This window comes from Lethenteron reissneri, chromosome 43 (genome assembly GCF_015708825.2).
Source record: "Lethenteron reissneri isolate LAM-NWPU_2019-01 chromosome 43, ASM1570882v1, whole genome shotgun sequence".
Lineage (NCBI taxonomy): Eukaryota > Metazoa > Chordata > Hyperoartia > Petromyzontiformes > Petromyzontidae > Lethenteron > Lethenteron reissneri.
The window spans coordinates 12,048,034-12,072,039 of record NC_083821.1 but is presented as its reverse complement, the minus strand read 5'-3'; the positions used below and the strand labels follow the sequence as shown (position 1 = coordinate 12,072,039).

The window sequence follows — 24,006 nt, the reverse complement described above, 5'->3', positions numbered from 1 at the left end:
CAACAATGTATGCGTTCTAACCCAAAAAAACCTTTATTATGGTCACAGATGTCTTGAAGCAGGGGGCGGGCAGCCTCTGGCAAGGTGAGTCACATTGCCATCGGTGCAGAGGGGTCAGCACCCAGCTGAGCCAGGCACCAGGGTGGTCACACGTGCCGAAGCTGACGATCGCCATCAAAGTTGGGTCGCGTTGGCCCCCTACACACGACTGACTGCAAGCCACCAGGAGCAGGCAGTGGCTCAGAGCGCCTGACAACTTGATATTCCAGCCACAGGTCTACTGTTACACCGACAATGTAATCAAGCATTAGGCCGCTTTGTATTTATATTCCTGGGATTCCCTGCTCTGTCGCACTGGATCAGGAGTGTAAAGTGCACTGACCTATACAGTATAGCTCTTTTTGAGAAGCGACCTGGCCATAATGTATGGCTCAACAAAGTGGCTTATCACGGTGAAATTCATAGCATGTTTCTAAATGTGGAGAGAGAAAACCGGAGAAAAAATACAAACTCTAAATATACAGGCATCAGGGTCGGGATCTAACCCTAGGACTCACTACACACGGTTACTCTGGTTCGTTGTCGCAAGGTAAGTCGAGTTTTACTTGAAATCCTGGTGCTCACTTATCATGGAGCCTGGAATGCATTGTCTGCTGTAGTCTCGTGTGCTCCGAGTTCTAAATCAGAATATTTATCTACATTGGAGGAATCCGATTAGCTTTAAAGCTCCTTTTCACAAGTTGGTTCAAGACAGATTGCAAGACTCACTCCTTCCTCATTGCTTTACCTGATGTTATCTTTGAACGTGTTTGTACACTCGTTTGATACCACCTTGAGGGAGGTGATAACACATCTATATATATATCAAAGCCAAGGATGTCTGCAACAACTCAGCTGGCTTCTGGTTCCTGGATTGTCTACTTCGGTTCTGACGACAATGTTTCAGCTCCGAAGACGAGGGTAATCATTTAAATGTATAAAGCGCCCTTAAACAATCGTTCTCAGGATGTCTGCAACAAGTCAGCAGGTTTCCAAAGACTGGTTCCCAGATTGTCTGCTTCAAATCTGGACGATGCTTCTGGATCGTCTGCTTCGACTCCGAATACGGTGCTTCTGGATTAGCGTCACCTCTGAAAACGGTGTTTAAGCTCATAAAAGGACATATCCAAGATGTGTTTTTTATCGTGAAATTTTCGCCGTACAGTTTTTGCTGTACGTCCACCTGATGATGCTAGTTGTAATTACTGGTGAAACGTCGTACTCAGATTGTAAATGTTGTGGATTTGCTCTCCAACACACCAGTGTGCTGTACTAGTAACGAATTGGCTTGTTCTATTTACGTGACATACCTTACTCATTTTCTGTGGTGGTTTTAACAACACATTTATATTGACGTGATCTAACCCAAAAAACCCTCTATTATGGATGATATTGGTCGCGAAAGCCGACGTGCCACTTAGTGTAGTGTGGGAAAATAACCCAGAAATGTACAATTGTGTCTTTAGATAAATCTTTGATTGGAAAGTATGAGTTTAAAAAAAAAATATGCGTGAATCATTATTTAAGGTCTGCTCGACAGCCGTATGTCACGCGTGGTGAAGCTCCTTTCAAATCGAACATTGAGAGACCTTCAACGGGACCTGCCAGAAGAGGGGGCGTCACGGCGAGGGGAGGGCTTGGACGCGGCCGGGCGTCACGTGACCGTGATCACGCGCTCGGGCGCCTTATGAGTCACGTGACCGCGGCCGTTCTCAGGACCCCAGCAACTCGGGTGAGGAGCGCGCGGCGAGAGTGGTGAGGGTGGTGAGTGTGAGGGAGAGTGGGTGTGGGTGATGAGTGTGGTGAGTGTGAGGGAGAGTGGGTGAGTGTGGTGAGGGTGAGGGAGAGTGGGTGTGGGTGATGAGTGTGGTGAGTGTGAGGGAGAGTGGGTGTGGGTGATGAGTGTGGTGAGGGTGAGGGAGAGTGGGTGTGGGTGGTGAGGGTGAGGGAGAGTGGGTGTGGGTGGTGAGTGTGGTGAGTGTGAGGGAGAGTGGGTGTGGGTGGTGAGGGTGAGGGAGAGTGGGTGTGGGTGGTGAGTGTGGTGAGTGTGAGGGAGAGTGGGTGTGGGTGGTGAGGGTGAGGGAGAGTGGGTGTGGGTGGTGAGTGTGGTGAGTGTGAGGGAGAGTGGGTGTGGGTGGTGAGTGTGAGGGAGAGTGGGTGTGGGTGATGAGTGTGGTGAGGGTGAGGGAGAGTGGGTGTGGGTGATGAGTGTGGTGAGGGTGCGGGAGAGTGGGTGTGGGTGGTGAGGGTGAGGGAGAGTGGGTGTGGGTGGTGAGTGTGGTGAGTGTGAGGGAGAGTGGGTGTGGGTGGTGAGGGTGAGGGAGAGTGGGTGTGGGTGGTGAGGGTGGTGAGTGTGAGGGAGAGTGGGTGTGGGTGATGAGTGTGGTGAGGGTGAGGGAGAGTGGGTGTGGGTGGTGAGGGTGAGGGAGGGTGGGTGTGGGTGGTGAGGGTGAGGGAGAGTGGGTGTGGGTGGTGAGTGTGGTGAGTGTGAGGGAGAGTGGGTGTGGGTGGTGAGGGTGAGGGAGAGTGGGTGTGGGTGATGAGTGTGGTGAGTGTGAGGGAGAGTGGGTGTGGGTGATGAGTGTGGTGAGGGTGAGGGAGAGTGGGTGTGGGTGGTGAGTGTGGTGAGTGTGAGGGAGAGTGGGTGTGGGTGGTGAGGGTGAGGGAGAGTGGGTGTGGGTGATGAGTGTGGTGAGTGTGAGGGAGAGTGGGTGTGGGTGATGAGTGTGGTGAGTGTGAGGGAGAGTGGGTGTGGGTGATGAGTGTGGTGAGGGTGAGGGAGAGTGGGTGTGGGTGATGAGTGTGGTGAGTGTGAGGGAGAGTGGGTGTGGGTGGTGAGGGTGAGGGAGAGTGGGTGTGGGTGATGAGTGTGGTGAGTGTGAGGGAGAGTGGGTGTGGGTGGTGTGGGTGAGGGAGAGTGGGTGTGGGTGGTGAGTGTGGTGAGTGTGAGGGAGAGTGGGTGTGGGTGGTGAGGGTGAGGGAGAGTGGGTGTGGGTGATGAGTGTGGTGAGTGTGAGGGAGAGTGGGTGTGGGTGATGAGTGTGGTGAGTGTGAGGGAGAGTGGGTGTGGGTGATGAGTGTGGTGAGTGTGAGGGAGAGTGGGTGTGGGTGATGAGTGTGGTGAGTGTGAGGGAGAGTGGGTGTGGGTGGTGAGGGTGAGGGAGAGTGGGTGTGGGTGGTGAGTGTGGTGAGTGTGAGGGAGAGTGGGTGTGGGTGGTGAGGGTGAGGGAGAGTGGGTGTGGGTGATGAGTGTGGTGAGTGTGAGGGAGAGTGGGTGTGGGTGGTGAGGGAGAGTGGGTGTGGGTGGTGAGGGAGAGTGGGTGTGGGTGGTGAGGGTGAGGGAGAGTGGGTGTGGGTGGTGAGGGAGAGTGGGTGGTGAGGGAGAGTGGGTGAGTGTGGTGAGGGAGTGTGGGTGGTGAGGGTGAGGGAGAGTGGGTGTGGGTGATGAGTGTGGTGAGTGTGAGGGAGAGTGAGTGTGGGTGGAGAGTGGGGTGGGTGGTGAGGGTGGTGAGGGTGGTGAGTGTGGTGAGGGTGAGGGAGAGTGGGTGTGGGTGGTGAGGGAGAGTGGGTGAGAGCGGTGAGGGCGGTGAGGGTGAGGGTGGTGAGGGTGGTGAGGGAGAGTGGGAGTGGGTGGTGAGGGTGAGGGAGAGTGGGTGTGGGTGGTGAGGGAGAGTGGGTGGTGAGGGAGAGTGTGGGCGGTGAGGGTGGTGAGGGAGAGTGGGTGAGTGTGGTGAGGGTGGTAAGTGTGGTGAGTGTGAGGGAGAGTGGGTGAGGGCGGTGAGTGTGGTGAGGGTGAGGGAGAGTGGGTGTGGGTGGTAAGTGTGGTGAGGGTGAGGGAGAGTGGGTGAGGGAGTGTGGGTGGTGAGGGTGAGGGTGGTGTGGGTGGTGAGGGAGTGTGGGTGGTGAGGGTGAGGGTGGTGTGGGTGGTGAGGGAGTGTGGGTGGTGAGGGTGGTGAGTGTGAGGGAGAGTGGGTGTGGGTGATGAGTGTGGTGAGTGTGAGGGAGAGTGGGTGTGGGTGGTGAGGGTGAGGGAGAGTGGGTGTGGGTGGTGAGGGTGAGGGAGAGTGGGTGGTGAGTGTGGTGAGTGTGAGGGAGAGTGGGTGTGGGTGGTGAGGGTGAGGGAGAGTGGGTGTGGGTGATGAGTGTGGTGAGTGTGAGGGAGAGTGGGTGTGGGTGGTGAGGGAGAGTGGGTGTGGGTGGTGAGGGAGAGTGGGTGTGGGTGGTGAGGGAGAGTGGGTGTGGGTGGTGAGGGAGAGTGGGTGTGGGTGGTGAGGGAGAGTGGGTGGGTGAGGGAGAGTGGGTGGTGAGGGAGAGTGGGTGAGTGTGGTGAGGGAGTGTAGGTGGTGAGGGTGAGGGAGAGTGGGTGTGGGTGATGAGTGTGGTGAGTGTGAGGGAGAGTGGGTGTGGGTGGAGAGTGGGGTGGGTGGTGAGGGTGGTGAGGGTGGTGAGTGTGGTGAGGGTGAGGGAGAGTGGGTGTGGGTGGTGAGGGAGAGTGGGTGAAGGTGGTGAGGGTGGTGAGGGTGAGAGCGGTGAGGGCGGTGAGGGTGAGGGTGGTGAGGGAGAGTGGGAGTGGGTGGTGAGGGTGAGTGGGTGTGGGTGGTGAGGGAGAGTGGGTGTGGGTGGTGAGGGAGAGTGGGTGGTGAGGGAGAGTGTGGGCGGTGAGGGTGGTGAGGGAGAGTGGGTGAGTGTGGTGAGGGTGGTAAGTGTGGTGAGTGTGAGGGAGAGTGGGTGAGGGCGGTGAGTGTGGTGAGGGTGAGGGAGAGTGGGTGTGGGTGGTAAGTGTGGTGAGGGTGAGGGAGAGTGGGTGAGGGCGGTGAGTGTGGTGAGTGTGGTGAGTGTGGTGAGGGTGGTGAGGGTGGTGAGGGTGAGGGAGAGTGGGTGTGGGTGGTGAGGGTGAGGGAGAGTGGGTGAGGGCGGTGAGTGTGGTGAGGGTGAGGGAGAGTGGGTGTGGGTGGTAAGTGTGGTGAGGGTGAGGGAGAGTGGGTGAGGGCGGTGAGTGTGGTGAGGGTGGTGAGGGTGAGGGAGAGTGGGTGTGGGTGGTGAGGGTGAGGGAGAGTGGGTGAGGGCGGTGAGTGTGGTGAGGGTGAGGGAGGGTGAGGGAGAGTGGGTGAGGGTGGTGAGGGTGAGAGGGTGGTGAGTGAGGGTGAGAGAGAGAGAGTGGTGGTGAGGGAGAGTGAGAGGGTGGTGAGGGTGAGTGAGAGATGGTGAGGGAGAGTGAGAGGGTGGTTAGGGTGAGTGAGAGATGGTGAGGGAGAGTGAGAGTGGGTGAGAGTGGGTGAGAGGGGGGTGAGGGAGAGTGAGAGGGGGGTGAGGGATGGTGGTGAGGGAGAGTGGTGAGGGAGAGTGGTGAGGGAGTGTGCATGAGAGAGGGTGGTGAGTGTGAGAGAGTGAGTATGGGTGGAAAGGGGGCGGTGAGTGGGTGACAGGGTGAGAGTGTGGGTGAGTGTAACACCAGTGAGAATTGTCTGAACCGGTCCTGGGCCTCCCCTAGGTCGACTCGGCCTCAAATCAGTACCTGGTGCAGTGTGTAAGCTTCGCCACTAGGGAGACAAAGGCGGCCGGGCGTGGTGCTGGCCACCTACCTGGCATGTGTGGTGTTCCGGCATTAAGAGGTGCTTGCTAACACCACTTGCTCCTACAGCCTGTTAAGGTTATAAGGGGGATCTTTGTATTTGAGGGCGGAGAGGGCGAGAGACGTGGTGAGGGAGGGAGGGGGGTTGAGTGAGTTTGAGTAAGGAGCGGGTGAGTGAGCGAAAGTGAGGAAGTGCTGATGAGAGGATTCGTGAGTGGTGAGGAGAGTGAAGTGAGTAAGGGGAGCGAGGAGTTAATAGTGAAGAGTGTGAGGGTGGCGAGTATGAGAGCGAGTGAGAGGGTGAGTGAGGGTAGTGAGTAAGGAGAGTGCGAGAGTTGTCAGTAATTGATACTGTTTAGCTTACACGTGGATTTTTCATTTGGCAATGGGAACTGTTCATCTCTACGAGAGCTCATCCTCGCCTTTTCAACGCAAGGGATGCTGTTCGTGCTCGTTGGTGTTTTTCAGGCTACGATGGAACCACTGAACTTGAAGGGATTGATCGCGGCTCCGTTCACTCCTTTGACAGAGCAGGGGTATGGTCCCGTGCACACTGCATCGTATGCAGTGCATTCACATGTTCACACAAGCAATTGTGTTCATCCACGTGGTCCATTGTTATAGACGAAGTATGACACATACGCCAACTGCTACAACTGCCATTCGCCACTAAGTGGCGGTGACGTCATCACGGTGATTGTGCCAGGCTAAGTGCACGTTAAGGCCACGTGAAGTGTCAAACGCCCACTGGCAGGAAGTCACAGGACAGACCCAGGTGCCATGAGTTGACTGACTAGGATGACTGGCAGATGCACACTGCTACACACGGTTCTCATCACACACTGACAAAACATGAAGTGATTTACCATGTTATTAATGCAACCAGGTTCTCAGCCCAGTCACCAATGACTTAACACAATCGTCACGCTACATTTTGTTCCGCGCTTAATTTGAGAACTAAAACTCTTCATTTGCCTGCGATGTGACGACGAACATTATTCGGTGACGGAACGGCTGGGATAGTGCTGCCCCCCGACTGTGGAAAAGGACAACATAAGGGATCTCAGAGGTAGCCCTATAATATCCACGTTCTTTGGCCGTTCTTTCGAACATGGAGGGTCTCACTGTGATATTTATCATGAATTGTTTGTCGAATTGCATGACGCTGATAACACAACTACGGGGAAAATCGTATCACAGTTGATAGGTAATCGATTATCCGGCTTCCAACATGATTCGGCGGTCCCGGGCCGATCTGGCAAAACCGCTCCACAGACTATACCAGTCCAGCGATCGGCACCATGTGCGTGACAAAAAAAGCAGTTAGCATTTATTTCAGTGGCAAATAATACACAGTAGATTATACACTACATACAACAAGTTAAACAATGAAAATACTGCACTATATAAATTTTCAAGACTAATAACTAAAGTAGTGTTATTTGGCGCTCGCATCAGTCTAGCGATCGTCAAACTTGTTGTAACAAGACTAGTACGTACATCAACCCGCGCAGTCTTCAAGATGGGAGTGGTAAGTATGGTACAGTAATACAGGAACTTTTTAGAGTGGGAGACTTTTTTTTCCTATTTGTACGCTTATGTATGCCCATTTCATACAGTAAACAAATCTAAAACACGAAAAAAAACATACACAACACCTAAAACATGTTATGAAAGAATGTGCAAAAATAATCTATTATAATAATGATGTGATTATCCATCGTTTTTGAAAATCCAGTGCCCCCGTCCCCCCGAAGTAGCCTGGTAATGGATCTACCGTATTTCAGTTTTTGTGCATATATTATTTTAAAACTTTTTGGGCCCTCTCATTAACTTCCCAGTGACAACGCCATGATTCTCCATGGGCCACACACTACAGCAGAAACAAAACCATTTAAAATAAAATAGGATTTTGAAATAAACAGCAAAAACCGTATAAAATTAGTGATATTAATATAAAAATATATATCCACATTACGTGATCCACCACCATGTGCTATTAATTTTGTGGCCCACCAGAAAATATACTTGAATAATACTCTCATCTAGGCCCTGGAGGATGAGAGTTGTCGGTCATTCTCAAAAAATGTTTTGACTCAATTGATATCGGTTGATCCTGAACGCAATGAGTGTCCTCTCTCTGTGAATAGAGGACTCAAGTATTTATCTCCCACAGGGAAGTGAACCTGCCCGTGATTGCGGGATACGTGGACTATCTGGTGCATGAACAAGGCGTGAAAAGCATTTTTTGTGAGTTAACTCCTCTAACATTGAAGTTACGATAATTACAAAATTAACAGGAAAGTCATTGCATCCTGAACAATATTTCCAACTGGTTAAATTAAGTTTTCGCTAATAATGTTTTCAAAACAGCATTCCCATGTTTGACAATTGCATGGGAATATATTTATGGTGTTTTTGGCAATCCACTGCTGCATGAGGGCCTCCCCACACTGCGGATTGTGGGGGTTATTGCACCATACTTCACCACCCTGGTCGATGTGGGATTGGTGAAGGTGTTGTAGTATAACACTGTACAACAATGAAATTGGTTGAACTGACCTATGCTGACAACGTACCCCCACAGCAGTCATGCTTGGTGGTCACCCATCCAGGCACTATCCAAGCTCAAACTGGCTTAGCTTCTGAGATTTCACAAGATCGGGCACATACCGGGTGACTTGGTAATGAGAATGTATGGTGATGTGCTTGATTATAACCATCTGATGTTATTTAGGCAATAAGCATGTTTTATCACTGTCATCACCTTCTTCCTTGGTATTAATGGTGATATATTCTTTGTAGCATGGGCCAACGTCTGCAGTGAAGATTAAAAAACAGGCATCTGTCCATTAACCTTTTCGTGAATCCATCGAACCACATGACTACAGTGGCCACGACTCTGTAAGGATATCTGTTAGGCTCCTTTTGTGAGCACTGGAAATGTTACGTCTGTCAAGCTCTCTCTGCTTCCCCTGATGTGTTTACGATTAGAAACCTCCCAAACCCAACCGATAAAAAAACGTACAACTTACCAATGCCATTGGCCACAACATCACTACAAGTAAACATCGTTTAATTTAAAATGTTATTTTTGAAACCATGCAATGACCAGATTGTTTTAAACAAATACCAAATTACTTCTCGTATGTTTATTGGGTCAAATTTTCCCATTACGATGATAACCAGCCAAGTGCATGCAACAAGCCAGACACATTTCGATTTAAAGCATTCGTGACTGCAGGGATTCATCTTCTTGCTTCTTTCGGTAAAGTTACGTAGAAGGGAAGTAATAAAATAATAAAAATAAAACATAATAAAATAATTCTCACGACGTTTCGGCCACAACGCAAGCAGCCGTCCTCAGGTGAAAACCAGGTCTGTCGGGGAGACAGTGTCTGAATGAAACAGCACACGAGCTTGGAGCATAGCTTGGACCCAGCTTATATATATGCTCCAAGCTCGTGTGCTGTTTCATTCAGACGCTGTCTCCCCGACAGACCTGGTTTTCACCTGAGGACGGCTGCTTGCGTTGTGGCCGAAACGTCGTGAGAATTATTTTATTATGTTTTATTTTTATTATTTTATTACTTCCCTTCTACGTGACTTTAAAGCCAGACACAGTTAACTCTTAGTTCTCCATGGGCAGGTTATTAAGTTTGTGATTTAACCTGGTGAATACAATATATATATTTACATTTACAAGTAGGTTTCAGTGCTAGCTGCTCGTCACTTGTTGAGGACCACCGTAAAAACACCACACTATGTATACCTAGGGTTGTAACTGAATAAGAACACGAGAGCTGGTTAGTGCTTTTTGATGACTGCTAATAATGAAAAGCAGCTTTGCCAGTGTGCCTAAATAATAACCTTTTCAGCTGGGACAGTACCTACTATGAAATGGAACAAAAACATGGACCTCCTGTGAATGTGTTCAAATGTTAAATATAATTTCAGTAATTTCTCAAACAGCCTGTGCAAGTAGGTACAAATACATCTTCAAGAAATTTGTCTAAGGCACTTGTAGAGAAGCCTATTTGATGAAGTCAAAATAAATGTTCTCAACGAGCTGTGTCCCAGGAACCTATGACTAAATCACCCAGAGTGTACCTGTCCTCGTCAGGTCTGGGAAGCTAAGCAGAATCGAACCGTCACCAATAAACAACCTATGTGTTGATGCTGCTGCGTTGGCAATGGTGCACAAGGGTAAATTATAACTAATAACGCGACCCATTTTTTAATAACACTGCCTTAATATAAAAAGTGTTTAATAGGTGACATTTTGGACAATGGCCCTTCATAGCACATATAGAGAGGCAAGAGCACAGGGATAGAGATTTATCTGGCCTCTTATTTGCCCGAAAACATTGCCTATTATATACTTTTCCGTTTAGGGCTTAGAGTATTTTTAAATCCTTTATATTAAGTTCGCTTGCTTGCTTGCGTGCTTGCTTGCTTGCGTGCTTGCTTGCTTACGACCGTGCAAATCTTTCGGTCGTTTTTTAACCCACTTCCCGTGATCCAATCGAGCTGACATTTTCCACACAGACTCGTTGTGACAGACAATTAATGTTCGTGAAAAAAAAATTCAAAAATTTTACACTTTTTAGGCAAAAAAAATTTATTTTACATTTATTCAAATAGAACTCATTCATGGCTTTGGCTGAACGTCACAGTATAGGAGGCCAGAGCGTAACCCCTCCACAGGCCGTGGCGGAGTAGCGCAGTTGGTAGCGCCCTCGCTTCCCATGCCAAAGGTCGCGGGATCGATCCCCGCGTCCTCCACAGGCGAATATATTTTAAATCCTTTATATTAAGTTCGCTTGCTTGCTTAGGACCGTGCAAATCTTTCGCTCGTTTTTTAACCCACTTCCCGTGATCCAATCGAGCTGACATTTTCCACACAGACTCGTTGTGTGTGACAATTAATTTTCGTGAAATTTTTTTTCCAAAATTTTACACTGTTTAGGGAAAACAAATTAAATATTTAATTACCAATTGCTTAATACTGGCAGACAATCATCTGACCCATAGATTGCAGCCATCTCAAGCCAGAGGACGAGAGGACTCTAGCCGCCACGCATATAAAGGATTTAGAGTGAAAAACTTTGTTTTTACGGGTTTACTTGTTTACGAATTTGATGAGAATTGAGCCTGGATAGTGGGTGGCTGGGTGCCTCTATGTACAATCAAATTGTCCGAGGACTTGTGGCCCAACGTGGTCGACATGGAAGGGCACAATGCAGCAATATAAATATATGTTTGTGTAACTTTATGCTGCCATGTTTATGCACCATGTTTTCATCATCCCACGTTGACCGATTGGCAATGTTCATGTCAGGGCTTTATGGCACCTTCGACCACTTTTGAGTCACGACGTAGCCAACACAGTGGCGTGTAGTATTGTCAAGGCTCGATTATTGTTACTCGACAGCACGTCTGGCAAAAAAATTACCAAGCTGCAGCGTGTACAAAATTCCCTGGCACATATCGTGACGGGTACTGGAAGATCCGACCATGTCCGTCCAGTGCTCGCCGAGCTGCTTCCGGTTGCCAACAAATACATTATAAGGTTATACTCGTTACACACAGAGTGCTCGCCACAAATGAACCAGAATACCATGCTGATCTTGTCAAGGAGCATAAACCATCATGTGAACTCCGGTCATCCTCACAGCAGCTTTTGGCTAACCCTCAGACAAAAAGAGCCACTGCATCGCGTGCTTTCAGATGCGCTTCTGCGGCTGTCTGGAATGCTCTTCCTTCCGATATCAGGATGTCACTGGAGCTATGCACTTATAAATCTAGATTGAAAACTAATTTCTTTAGACTTGCTTCTGTGTTTAGTTTGTTGTTATTCCCCCACACCTTCAATGAGCACATTTGGCTACTTACGGTGACAAAGAAGTTGGACATACACACATTGACCAGCGTGGTCCTCATCTACCAGTGGATTGACAAAGTATCGATATTATTACATCAAGAAACTAAGCTTGGCTGTGCTTATTGTTGCGCGTGTGTTCCTTTTCTATTGGAATTGATCTAATGTGTTCCCAGCTGTAATCTAACGGAATGTGGATATCTACTAAATGTCATCATAACCCATCATAATTGTAAATTCTATTTTGAATCATTGCCTTGATAACTAATAGAAAATGTTTATTGGTAGTGAATGGGACCACGGGGGAAGGGCCCTCGCTGACTGTGGCTGAGAGGAAGCTGTTGACTGAAGAATGGATTAAACAAGGAAAGAACAAGTGAGTCATGAATGTGAAGGGCTTCAATTACACTAAAAACACAATATTGACATTTGCAATGTGACATGGCTATACATTGCGCTCAATGTGCCTCTAATATATCCTCGTCACAGTTCATGAATTTACTCAGGTCTTGCGATTACATACAAACGTGCAATGTAACTGATATTTGTAATGCATATCAATGGTGCAAAATTCACGAGAAAAATATTACTAGGATTACACATGGCAACATCGCCCCCAACTGTAAAAACTTGGCAGGACCCTCCTAAAAGATTCTGGAGATTCAGTGAGGCTTTCTTTAGTAAACGAGATAGTGTTAACAATAAAATGCATACTGCAGTAAAACTCCTTTTTATCAAACAGCCATTATCTGCGACCAAAATTGATGTTTAGAGTATTTGGCTGCTGTAAATTTGGACATGAGCCACTTCGTTGAGCTATCATTTGTAGTCCGGTCGCTTCTGAAAAAGAGCTACACAGCACCGTGAGCCTTACCTTGGTAAAATAAAAACAATAGTTTAGTTTAAAAATAGTTTAGTTTAAATGTGGCAGCTCTCCTTATTGTCCATGCAAATATTCACATGAGTATCTGTATTTCGCACAGCTTGGACGACTGACACTGACGTGGCTGAAAATTCATCCTCTTACCCACACTGAAGTTTTGATTGATGATGGTGATAGTCCTGGTCACCATTCTGGTAAAAGCGGTGCTCCTGATGGCCGCCCCAGTGGTCCTGGTGGCCCTGGTGGCTTGGGTGGTTCCCATGGTCATGGTGGCCACGTGGTTTGTGTGGGAGCATGGACAGATGACTGGGAACTACAGGGTGCTTCAACAAGATGGACCCGATTTGAAATCGCTATATCTCTGCAAACACGAACCGCCCATGAAAGGGCGGGGCATAGAGTTTCAAATGATTACCGCAAGATGCCTCTCCCAGTGCACAAACAGCCCCTAGCGTCAGTCATTCGCAAGATGGTCACTCCACAACACAAAGCGTTTTGCGTTCTGCAGTTCAGCAAAACTGAATCCGTAATTGCGTTTTGGCATTGATCCACCAATGTCAAAGAGCATTCGTCGTTGGTACTGACAATTTCAGGAAACAGGCTGTTTATGTAAGGGGAAGAGCACAGGGCAACCACGCACCTCAGAGGAAAACGTGAGAAGAGAGGCATTTGGGACGAATTCACCTATTGTCTCGATGTTGCCTGTACAGCAGGTGGAGGGCACATAGATCATTTATAAAATGGTTAGTAAAACTTGATAACTCATTAAACCTTTTGTAACTTTTTCTGTAATTGCAACATGTTGCCATCGTGAAATATACTGCTTTGAAATTGGGTCCATCTTTTGAAACACCCTATATAACTACTTTCTGCTGCCTCGGCAAAAAGAGCGAATCCACCTATTTAGGCAATCCCCCCCCTAATTCATCAGGGTTCCGCTGCCTGCCACTGGTATCAAGCTGCTGATATATCCATCACCATTGTAGACACATCGCCCTTATCCATCTGTATGAAGGCCTTCCCAATCGATTGCAGTCGCGCACAGTCTTCGGATATTCGGTCTCTTTAGCACCTGCGCATGAGTTTATTGCATCGTTCCATCTCTCCGGTGGACACGGTCTCAGGCGTGTTGCCTCCTTTGACTGCCACTGTCATTAGACTGGACTGCCGGCCATCATCTCTCTTCTAGCGACATGTCTTGCCCAAGCTCGCTTTTGAATTGACAATAAAAACAATGTTTTAAAATTGTCCAAGTAATTTAATCCATCTATTCTTATCTCTCGGTATAATTTCATGCATGCACTTCTCCATGCTTTTCTCTCTTTGCACTTCTCAGATTTTGTGTTGCGTTCCGTTACATTGTTCATGTGTGTGATGCGTAGCGCTACGCTGCGCTACAAGCCCGGGGCCCCAAGTTCGATTCCTACTCACGGCCAACACCAGTGACGATTATCTAAACCGGGTCCTGGGCCTCCCCTAGGTCGACTCGGCCTCAAATAAGTACTTGGTGCAGTGTGTAAACATCGCCACTAGGGCGACAAAGGCCGCCGGGCGTGGTGTTTGCCACCCACCCCCTCATGTGCTGTGTCAGCCTTTGGAGGTGCTCGCTAACAGCACTCACCCTAACAGTCTGTTAAGGTTTCACGGGGGATCTTTGTCTTTGATCCCTCTGCCTTAGCAGAGCAGGTGATGTACACTGATTAAAGCTTTTTCCTTTCGGCTCTGGTATGTTGCTTTTCAAGTTCGGTTTTCCCAAAAGCACTCCACCCTGCTGTCGTTTGCCTATTTATTTAACAATTTCATCTTTTTCTGCCCGAGGCGTACATACTGCGATGTGTTTTTCAGTTGTGTCCCACTGACAGATATCTCCAGATGTTTAATGAACTTGTACATGACTGTTATTTTGCTCATATATACCTTGAGCCGCACTCAACAGCCTTCTCTTTCAAGCTCTCCTATCGTGTTTTGTAGTTCGGCTCCATGGGTTGTCAAAATGATTGTCATCAGCCAATCTGAGGTTATTCATATTTTCACCATTTATATTCGTACCTCTGTTTCTCCCATCCACTTTCAGAAAACGACTTCTAATGTGGCCGTCGATAGCTTTTACAGAAACGCGTCACCTCCACAATTACCATTGTACTACGCCTTCGTGGAGTATGAAATGGCTTTTTGACTCTGTGGGAATCAATGCAATCATACAAGCTCTCACAAACCAAAGCTTAAATAAAACAATGTTTAGTCCTGATGACAGTAATTTACACAAATGGAACAGCACCACTGACATTAAAATAAACAACGCACCAAATAAATACCCTCATTTGCACGGGGTTTTAAGATCGGGAGCGTTTTGGGAGGCTTGGTCCGGTCGGATTATTGGAACTTGTTAGGATTGAACCTGCACAGTGCTTGGATGGGTGACAGCCACCCACACCAGGTTATCATAGGCGGTGGTGGGGCTTTGCTGTGTGCGGTTTAGCACAGGAAAGTTCAACCAAAGCATAGGTTATACTGTACATCTCGTAGCTGACATCGGTACTCACCACCTTCGCTAACCCGCATTGCGTGGAGAGACCCTCATCCAGCAGTGGATTGACAAAAGTGCTGTACGTGTAGTCCACAAATCTGAGATTTAATGTCACTCCAGATTCCTTTCATACTCAATAGCCAAATGTTTAATCACACATGTTTTGTAGCCATGCATGTTTCTATTTCGCGTTTATTTTTACAAAGTTCAACAACCCCATATCTACTTGTTTCAAATTTCAGATTGACTCATGTCATTATACACGTTGGAGCAAATGCAATTACGGAAGCCCAGCAACTGGTGAGTAACATGAAGATGTATTTACACCTGCAGCTTATCTATATAATCTCTGCACTGGCTGTTAGGTATGACTAACAGATGCCAGCTTGCTTGGGTTTCAATCAACAACACATGACCTGCAAGTTCTGAGACATATCAGTTTGTCAAAAAATTAATTAAAAAACAAAAACATGAAGGAAAATCATAATCACGTGGCTTCTGGTGTGCATGCCATCTTCCATAAGAGAAGAAATGTTACTTGTAGAAACAGACATCCTTCTGAAGGCGAAGGTTTTATCGACCGGAAAGAGATTACTTCTTTTTACAGAAGGCCAATTCTGGAGTGGCGCTTTGAGTGGCAGATTCGTGCCAGAAAGGCTCCACGTATGTCAACAAAAATAAAATTGTCATGACTTGATTTGTGTGAGAATAGAGGAGATTGAAACCCTGTGTCAATACCACAAGATTACGTCACCAGGAGAGGTGTGTCACTGATGTTGTCGCGAAGTTTGTGACGTCACTGAAAAATGGATATCCTGGATTTTTTATAAGATTGTAACACAACTTATATTGGTATCTGATTGACATTGGATCATCCACGCGTCAGTTATTGCACCCATCGTTGTAGGCAGGCAGGCAGGTGGGCAGAGCTATTTCATTAATGCTTTCAACGTCAGGTGGAAAGTGTTAAAATAATTAACATTTTAAATGGGCTGCAGCAATGAGAATGAGCATTAGAATAATGATGTTTTTATAAAATAAAATATTTAATTCATTTAAATGTGTAACACTGAACTGAAATTACTTTGGTGCAAGTGTTAGGTTAACGTCCGCTGTTGTTCTCTCCAAGGCGAAACATGCCCAAGATGCTGGCGCCACTGCCATCGCCTTGATGGCTCCAAACTACTTCAAGCCACTGTCACTTGGTAACGTCACTTCCGCTGCACATGGCACATGCACACGTGCAGCCCTGGCACTTCTGTATGAAGGCCTCCCCACGGCGTGCGGGTCCGTGGGGCTTACGTGACCATATTTCACCACGCTGGTCAGTGTGTGGGTTGGTGAAGGCGGTCACCGTAGACGTGGGAGTATAAAAGTTCACCGTGCTTTGGAAGCAAGGGTTCGTGGATCATTTCGATTTGTGAAACTTACAAACCTACAGAATTCCAAGGTGACCAGAAGATGACAGCACAGAAAACCTGGTCAATGAATATGTGCGCACTCTTGAGTGGTTTTGCCACGCTGACATGGGTTTTCTCTTGAGACTTTGGTTGTCTGGCCAGGTGCCTCAGCTGCAGTGAGTGGCTTGTTGTAGATTAAAATATTTGGCTGCTATAAATTTGCACGTGATAAGCCAATTCGTTGAGTGATCGTTTGTGGCCAGGTCGCTTCTGAGAAAGAGCTCAAGATCTCAGTGGGCCTTACCTGGTAAAGTTAAAATGGTAAAAATAAAAAAATATCTCCTGCGAGTTCACATTTGTGTTGTGTGAACTCAGCCGATTATCTATTCCTCTGGAGTGTTTGATGCAATGCATTTCTTTTAAGTTAAAAGCCATTACATTGTTATGTAAATATAATTACAGATTATTTGCATCATTATGCATTCATTGTTGTCAGTCTGTGCTGCATGATGTTGTCGCCTTGCTCAATATTTTATTTGTGTGGATTGTCTGACTCGTATTCAATTCTTTGCAGATGCAATTGTAAATTTCATACGGGAAGTAGCAGCTGCAGCGCCTAAAATTCCTTGCCTTTATTACCACATTCCAGAGTTCACCGGAGTGAATGGTAAATATTTTCAACAGCTGCTAAGTATATTTCATTGACTATTTTACAACACGTTGCATAACATCAAAGCTGCATTATGAAGAAGCAGCGTTAAACATTGAATACTAACGGAGCTGTGATATTTGTGATATGTAGTCAATAAACATGATCATTGGACATGTTACACAACACAAATATATTACTTGCAGACACAATATATAATTTACATGCACATTACTCGCATGTACAAGTTTTAATGCACTTAACAATTTAATGGCATGCACACACATGCATGGACAGGAGTTTTGAAATTCACACATACACAACTTCCCATTTGATAGAGTAGTAGTCGCAAGAGCAGTCAATGGGCACCTATTCAAACTGACAGCAACAGAAGTTTGTGGTTTAAGAATGTAAAGTTGCGTTCATTTATGTATTATTACAATTACTCAAAACAACCTCCCACAAAGTTCTGTTGCGGTCAGTTTTGTGGCAATTGGTCACGTACCAGTGGGTGAATAGAATGTGTCACACTCATTACCAATCCACTGCATTGCATCAGGGACAGCTCATAGTAAACTTTCCTTATCAGATCCTCCCTTGTCTAGCCATAATTATAAAAAAGTTAATCATTTACATCCCTTTTTCAATGCACTGCTGGTTCAATGCCTCCTCAGCCACACTTCATCACACTGCCTCAGCATGGCTCTCAGTATGTTCCGCAACGCACCTGTTTTGTTGTGCCCAGTGTCCATGTACGAGTTATGTGATGGAATTCGCGAGAAAATCCCAACCTTTGCTGGAGTGAAGTTTTGTAGCTTGGATTTGCTTGAACTTGGTTGTTGCATCAGCCGATATGGACGTGAACTGTCGTTCTATTATGCCAAAGACGAGGTGAGTGACCATCGCACGTTTAGTTTAAGTTTATCGTCACAATGAAAAATGTTCTCCCATTGTAACGTAACATAGACGATACTCTTAACAAGTTCTGTAAAGCACGAGAGACGCCAAGGACCCAATTCGTACGTAAGCAGGAAGGAATGAGCACGGAAAGGAACTGATCTGAAGTAAGTAGCATGACGGGGACCTAGCGTGTGAACCTCATAGTCCTGTTGCACAATACTTACCACTCGGAGGCGTCTCTCGCACGTTGTCTTGCATGTGGATAGCAGGAGGCATTGGTCTCGCGAATCCTCTTATTCATGACCACTTCTAGGTCATTTCTCTTACCTGAAATAAACGTGGGCCACAGGAAGTAATCCACCATTTACAAAAAGACTTAACACGTTCGTCAGCAACACTTTGGCCTTAAGTGGAAAGATATAATAGGCAACTTTTCACAGAACAATTAGAGAGGCCAGAGCGATAGTGAAAAGAGTTGAAGACTACACTGCACCATGGGGCCTGATAATAATATAACCGGAGTCGTGGATAAGATGATAACAGGATGAGAGGCGACACTGTATGTGTCTCATTACTTTCGATTAGCACGGTTGGCCACGTACGTTGCGAAAGAATTTCTACATACATTGACGCTGGTCCAGAGTTTGCTTGTGTTTAAGAAATGTTGCTTAAATTTTAAACTCACAGAAGCCCGTGCGACTGATGAGTTGTGTAATAATATCGAATAATGGGGAGACAGATATGTGAAGGAGACATGGTCAATTCTATTCTCCACAACGGGGCTGATTATTTTTTTGAGTTATATATTATATTTACATCGAACTAATCCCCATAGCGTAAAGAGAGGATCCTTGTCTGTAAGATTGGTAGTTGCCCAGTTTTAGTTTATTAAAGTGTGACTGCTGATCAGACACTGCGTGTTGAAACCGGTCCAGACTTTGCTTGTTTTAAGGAAATGTTGCTGAAATCATTAAACAAATCATGAATTTTAAGGTATGTTTTTAGTCCATTGGCTAATTTGCTTTCCATACCAATATCCAGCAATATTTGCCTAAGCAAGATAATTCTATGCTGGTTTCTACTTTCTGGGTTTCATCAGCATTCAGTCTTCTTCAACACTGCTGAGTTTCCAGATGTTATTGGAAAGATCACTCTCGATGATGAGGCCTTTCGGGAGGCAATGACATCTTAAGTTTAAGAAATGTCCCTTGTGAAATTTGCTCCTCCTGAGATGTTTAACCCCAGTTTGTGATGTCACTTATTTGTTCCTAAACCCCAGCAACTCCTTTCCGCTTTGGTCTTGGGAACGCATGGAGCAGTTGGCAGGTGTGTGCCATCTCTTTATAAAGTCTGTTCATTTTGTTTTGCAATCCACATCCGGGAGCTGCAGCAGTTTTCGTAGCGTGCGTCTTTGAACTTGCATTGCAAGCAACCTTCATGGAAGACTTGTAGAAGAAGTCTAAACTTGACTATTTGTTGTTGATGCTGCTTTTTGAAATGTTGATTTGTAGCTCAACAGCAACAACATGTTACGTTATATTGTTTTCATAGCCTTCTAATATGAATGTTTAGTTTGAAATAGCATCGTCATTCATGCAAATTGCATCTCACAATCGCTGAAGAACCACAGGCAGAGTGAGCTGGCATCAACAATTGCCCAATCTCTGCAGTCTTCTATAATATTAGAGGACTGCACATAGTGTACATATTTTTGGTAAGCTTTTCTTGCTTCAAATTTTTCAGCTTACTCCAGTCCGGCTTCAAAAGGTTTTGCTGCATGTGTGTGTTAATAAACATAATACAATCGAGTAAGACCAACATGTTTTGGGGGTTGCAGTTTGCTTTACATGTGCAGAAACGTCGATATGTTTTCAGGTCAAATGCATCGCAAAGTATTGTATCAAACGCCAGTATCAACTCTGAATTGTGTTTGTTCCTTCTTGACAGTACTTACAACTACATGGGAAAACTCAACAACTCGATCATCGAGGCTCTGGATAGCGGGAAACTGGAAGACGCTCGCAAGCACCAGGTAAAGCCAGAGTCACATTGCTGCTCAATGTTTTCCTTGCACGTTGGGTTTTAAAACTTATACTCTTAGGTTGTTTTCTTTTTCGGTAAAGTCACGTAGGTAAAAAATAAAATACAAAAATTACTAAAAGTAATAATAGAAGTAAAATAATAAATCACGGCGTTTCGGAGGCAACATAAGTCTCTGTCATCAGGTGGGACTGTCACAGCTAGATTTGCTAAGTTTTAAAACTTGTCGGGTTAAACGGTGGACACGATGTCCTTATCAAATACCTCGATCGTGGAACCGGGCCTCAGTCGTTCTTCTGCGGAGGTTTAGAGAGATGGAATTCGTTCAACACAAACCTTCATTCCGTCAAGTGTGCACGTGTGTGAGGCTTCATCGGCCTGGCTCACACTGCCAATTATGGGCAGTTTTTGTGTCATAATAACTTTATTGGATACCCTGTTTTTATTTTGCATAACTCATTGGTTCCACTTCGATACTCAAAAGTGTACTTTGTTTAAGCCATGAGGTGTTTTGGTGACTTTCCCAACATATAAGTCTCCAATACTCGGGCTTATTCACCATCTTTTGTTTTTCTCCATCCAATGTTCATTGCAGTTTACCGCACAAGAGCTGCTGAAGAAACTCTTCACATTTGGTCAGTTTATTTATTTATTATATCACTGTTAAGAAGATGAACAATATTGACAAAAGATAATGATGTCCTGCAGAGAGGTACAGGTGCAGCCTTGCAATGTCTTGCTCAAGTCACCTGTTGGAAGGGCCTCCCCTCAAGGGAGCTCTAGAGTGCCCCTCTAGCGAGGGTTTTCAGCCTACTCTTCCACAATGGCCAGGCGTCTTCTAAGAGTTGCATGACTAATGACATTTCCTATACCTGCCACTGTTGGTCATTACCAGTGGTCGAAGTGTAAGTGTAGAAGCATGAGACGCGCTTTGGAACCTGTTTGTCCTGCAGCAGCCCATGGTCTCTGCTGCCTCCCCTCTGTGGAGGCATCGTGGAGTAGGAACAGGAACCGTTGTGTTGAGTGCCGGTACCCACGTGGTTTGATCACCTGAGAAGTGCCGGTGTGGCATCCCGGAACATTGCCACCACTGACCCAAGATGGTAAAAATCTATTGCCGCGCCGAGTCCATGTTGCTTTGCTATTTGCGAGACTACGATGTGGGCAGCAGAGGGCAGTACAGCAAAGTCCATGGTGCTGTAATTCTGCACTCCGACCGCCTTTACCAACTGACACTTACCAGCGGTGGTAACGTATGGCCAAGTAGCCCTCACGACGAGCGCAGCTTGGAGAGACCGTCATCCAGCAGTGGATTAGCAGAAAGAGCCGCACATGTCTCATTAAACACAAGGTCACGTCACCGACTACGACTATACTGCTACTATTTATATTTTACCAGGTCAAGCAAAGAGTGAATAGTGGCCAGATAAAAGTGCAGGCTCCTGGCAACAGTTTAGAACCAGAGTGATTTCAGGCCCGTGCTGTTGGGTCTATTGCTGTTTATGAGAATGTGATGCACGTGTGATGGATGGAGGAACTTTTGTGTATTGAGACTTTATCCAAGCAAATGTTGGCACAATCCCAAGCTTCTGCTGAAGTTTACTGTCCAGACGTCGTATGGCTCATGACTTTTTGTCTCACCCTCAGTTATCCATGATTCGCTGGAAATGTTTTATTTTCTTATTTTATTTAACCGGGGGACAGTGTTTTATCCACAAGATTGACCTGGGTCTCGTGTGACATGCCGTCTCCGCTTGCGATTTCAAGGCTTTGGCGTGGCAGAAAACAAGGTGGTGATGTCGCTCGTGTCGGGGCTGCCCCTGGGTCCGCCACGTGCTCCACTGCTCAATCGCTCTCCAGAAGCCTTCTTGATCCCGGCGAGACTGGAGCTGGAGCGTGCGGGATTCCTTAAACAGTGACAACTGCGGCGATCAGCATCACTCTCCTTCTCAACAAACCATGTCGACTGAAAAGTGGAGTTGTGCATACACGGTCGAATAGCTCTCTTGTGTGTTTTAAAGTTGTTCGACGTTTCAGGGCATCTTCAGTTCCTGCATGTCGGAAGTTGTGCCAAAAGACACGCGATGCGGTGTGACCCGAAACCACATCAGAGAGCTGCACGGCGTAGCCGAGAAGAACTACACCATTGTGTGTAATGAGACATTTTCCAAACGTTGATTATTTCAAAGGAGCATTGCCGAAGTTTTTGCATAATCGTTTTCAGGAGCATTTTTGTTACGACTTGATTAATATTAAAATTGGAATACTTGATTAAACAGTATAATTGATGATAACCATTCAGAGTTGCGTTTGAATGGGGTGCCACAAATGTCCAATTTACAAAAGTAAGTATGTCGAATTTCTGGACTCCTTGTGACTTCCTGGGTCCTCTGATGATGTTCAATGTAATTTCAAATGTAATGCTGCTTGATTTGGATGTGAGAATTGCTCTTAGCGGTGTGAGCGGAAACTGACAGTTGTCACGATTAAAGCTTGTGTACTTGACAATGTAGCTGTGTCGGATGGTCTTTATTACACATCAGATCATTCCATGGCCTAACCTAAATATCTATTATGAACTGTGGTGGTGTGGTGAAGATAGCTGTGATGATTACAATGGAAAATCAATGTGAATTAACCATCACTGCTGTCATCACCACCGCCGCTCCTAACATTCTCAGCACCAGCATCACTACAATCTTCACCGTCATTGCTACTATCCTGGCCACCGTCGCTACTATTCTCACTTTCGTAACCTTTCTCTGTTGAAGTTAACGGCATCAGTTCGCTTGAACAGCTGGGGTTTGTTGTCTTGATCAGCGTTGACCTCTGTATATGGCCTCATCTTAAGCCCCATTAATAGCAGCGAAGTCGTTGGAAATATGGTGGATCCATAATTGGTGGATCCAAGAATTGATAGATTCAGGATAGGTGAGGGCGACTAAAAAGTGTTGAACAGATCGGAGAAAATCGTCTGGAGCTTACCCCCCCCCCACCCCCCTGTTGCCACTCTCCACCCAGTCGTGTAAATGTGTCCACCACAGTCGATTGTCAGGTTGCATCACGTGGTGTGTTCGTGTGGGTACTCGCACCCCTTTCAAGACATCTGGCCAGCGTGTCAAAGTTGTCCAACATTTTATATCAGGGTATTGAGCTGCCTCGTGGGGGCCCGTCCGCCAGCAGTGGCGTGAACGGGCACTTGCAGGGCTGCGCCTTGGCCTGTACTTCGTTTTAAATGCACCCGTAGCAAACTGGGATTGAAAAGTAATTGAGTATCTTAAATTACATAGGAACTAAATAAACAGACAATACACCTCCACATACACTTATTTTACACCTCTCATCAGTGAGAACCGTTTGCGAGTACGTGACGTCAGCAGCATTGGTTCAACACAATTTGGACCAGTTTGGAAATTCAGTGTCTCATCAGCAGTCAGGTTGAGTTGAACCATTTCTGGTGACCTGCCAGGAGTTCATAGGCAAGGATCTTGGCTCATGTATGAGCCCTGGTTCTCTGCAAAACTGGAATACACAACACCAATATTCAGTTTAACACGTCGGCTTTCGCGACCAAAATTAAGGCTACGCGATATGACCCAAACGACGTTTATTATGGACAAAATCGGAAGCCTCATTACTTATATTCTCCACAAGGACACTTGATTACTTAGGATCTGCGTTGGCAATACATTGTGGCTGCAACTTGACATTTTACTGAATGTTGTGATCTGGGCCATCCCCTTGGGCCATCTCCTCGGCACCGCAGGCCACGCAGTTCGCTGCGTGTGCAGTAGGGGGCGCAGGAGGCTCACGCAGAGGCGGGCTCAGCATTGAATCATGAACGTCTTTGCGATGTCTCATACCTCTCGACCCATACGGTCTACCCGTATTCTAGTACAGGGAAATTGAGTTTTTAGGTCCATACGGCGTGACAGCCGTTTCAATATGGCCACATTTGTTTTGTCTATTTGTGTTTTTCGCTTGTGATGGGACTTTGTAGGATGCACGTTGAGATGTGTAAGGGCACGGGGTGACCAATGAGGTCTAAATTAGTCTGTAATAAGTTGGCACTGATAAGGGGTTGATAGGTTTGGGATATAAGCAACAAAACACGT

At 46.5% G+C, this 24,006-nt stretch overlaps 1 protein-coding gene across 3 annotated transcripts; it reads left to right on the top strand.

The window, feature by feature from the left end:
* Window positions 1-1,682: 1,682 nt before the first annotated feature.
* NPL (N-acetylneuraminate pyruvate lyase) lies at window positions 1,683-22,401 on the top strand. Of its 3 annotated transcripts, none has more exons than XM_061569353.1 (12): window positions 1,683-1,771; window positions 6,080-6,147; window positions 7,788-7,861; window positions 11,781-11,868; window positions 15,145-15,202; window positions 16,032-16,107; window positions 16,877-16,969; window positions 17,697-17,842; window positions 19,131-19,177; window positions 19,799-19,883; window positions 20,487-20,526; window positions 21,659-22,401. In XM_061569353.1, the coding sequence occupies exons 1-12, from the start codon at window positions 1,727-1,729 to the stop codon at window positions 21,808-21,810; spliced, it is 972 nt and encodes a 323-aa protein (XP_061425337.1). In that variant the 5' UTR covers window positions 1,683-1,726; the 3' UTR covers window positions 21,811-22,401. The 3 variants fall into 3 exon arrangements, with proteins under 3 accessions (XP_061425337.1, XP_061425339.1, XP_061425338.1); XM_061569355.1 differs by having other exon boundaries at window positions 1,742-1,794; XM_061569354.1 differs by lacking the exon at window positions 1,683-1,771 and adding an exon at window positions 5,425-5,651.
* Window positions 22,402-24,006: the final 1,605 nt, after the last annotated feature.

Bases quoted from the DNA above. Each gene is read 5' to 3' on its own strand.
- NPL (XM_061569353.1), top strand. From the start codon at position 1,727: ATGAGTCACGTGACCGCGGCCGTTCTCAGGACCCCAGCAACTCGG. The intron at 1,772-6,079 runs GTGAGGAGCGCG...GGTGTTTTTCAG, and splicing joins TCAGGACCCCAGCAACTCGG to GCTACGATGGAACCACTGAA. The intron at 15,203-16,031 runs GTGAGTAACATG...GTTCTCTCCAAG, and splicing joins TTACGGAAGCCCAGCAACTG to GCGAAACATGCCCAAGATGC.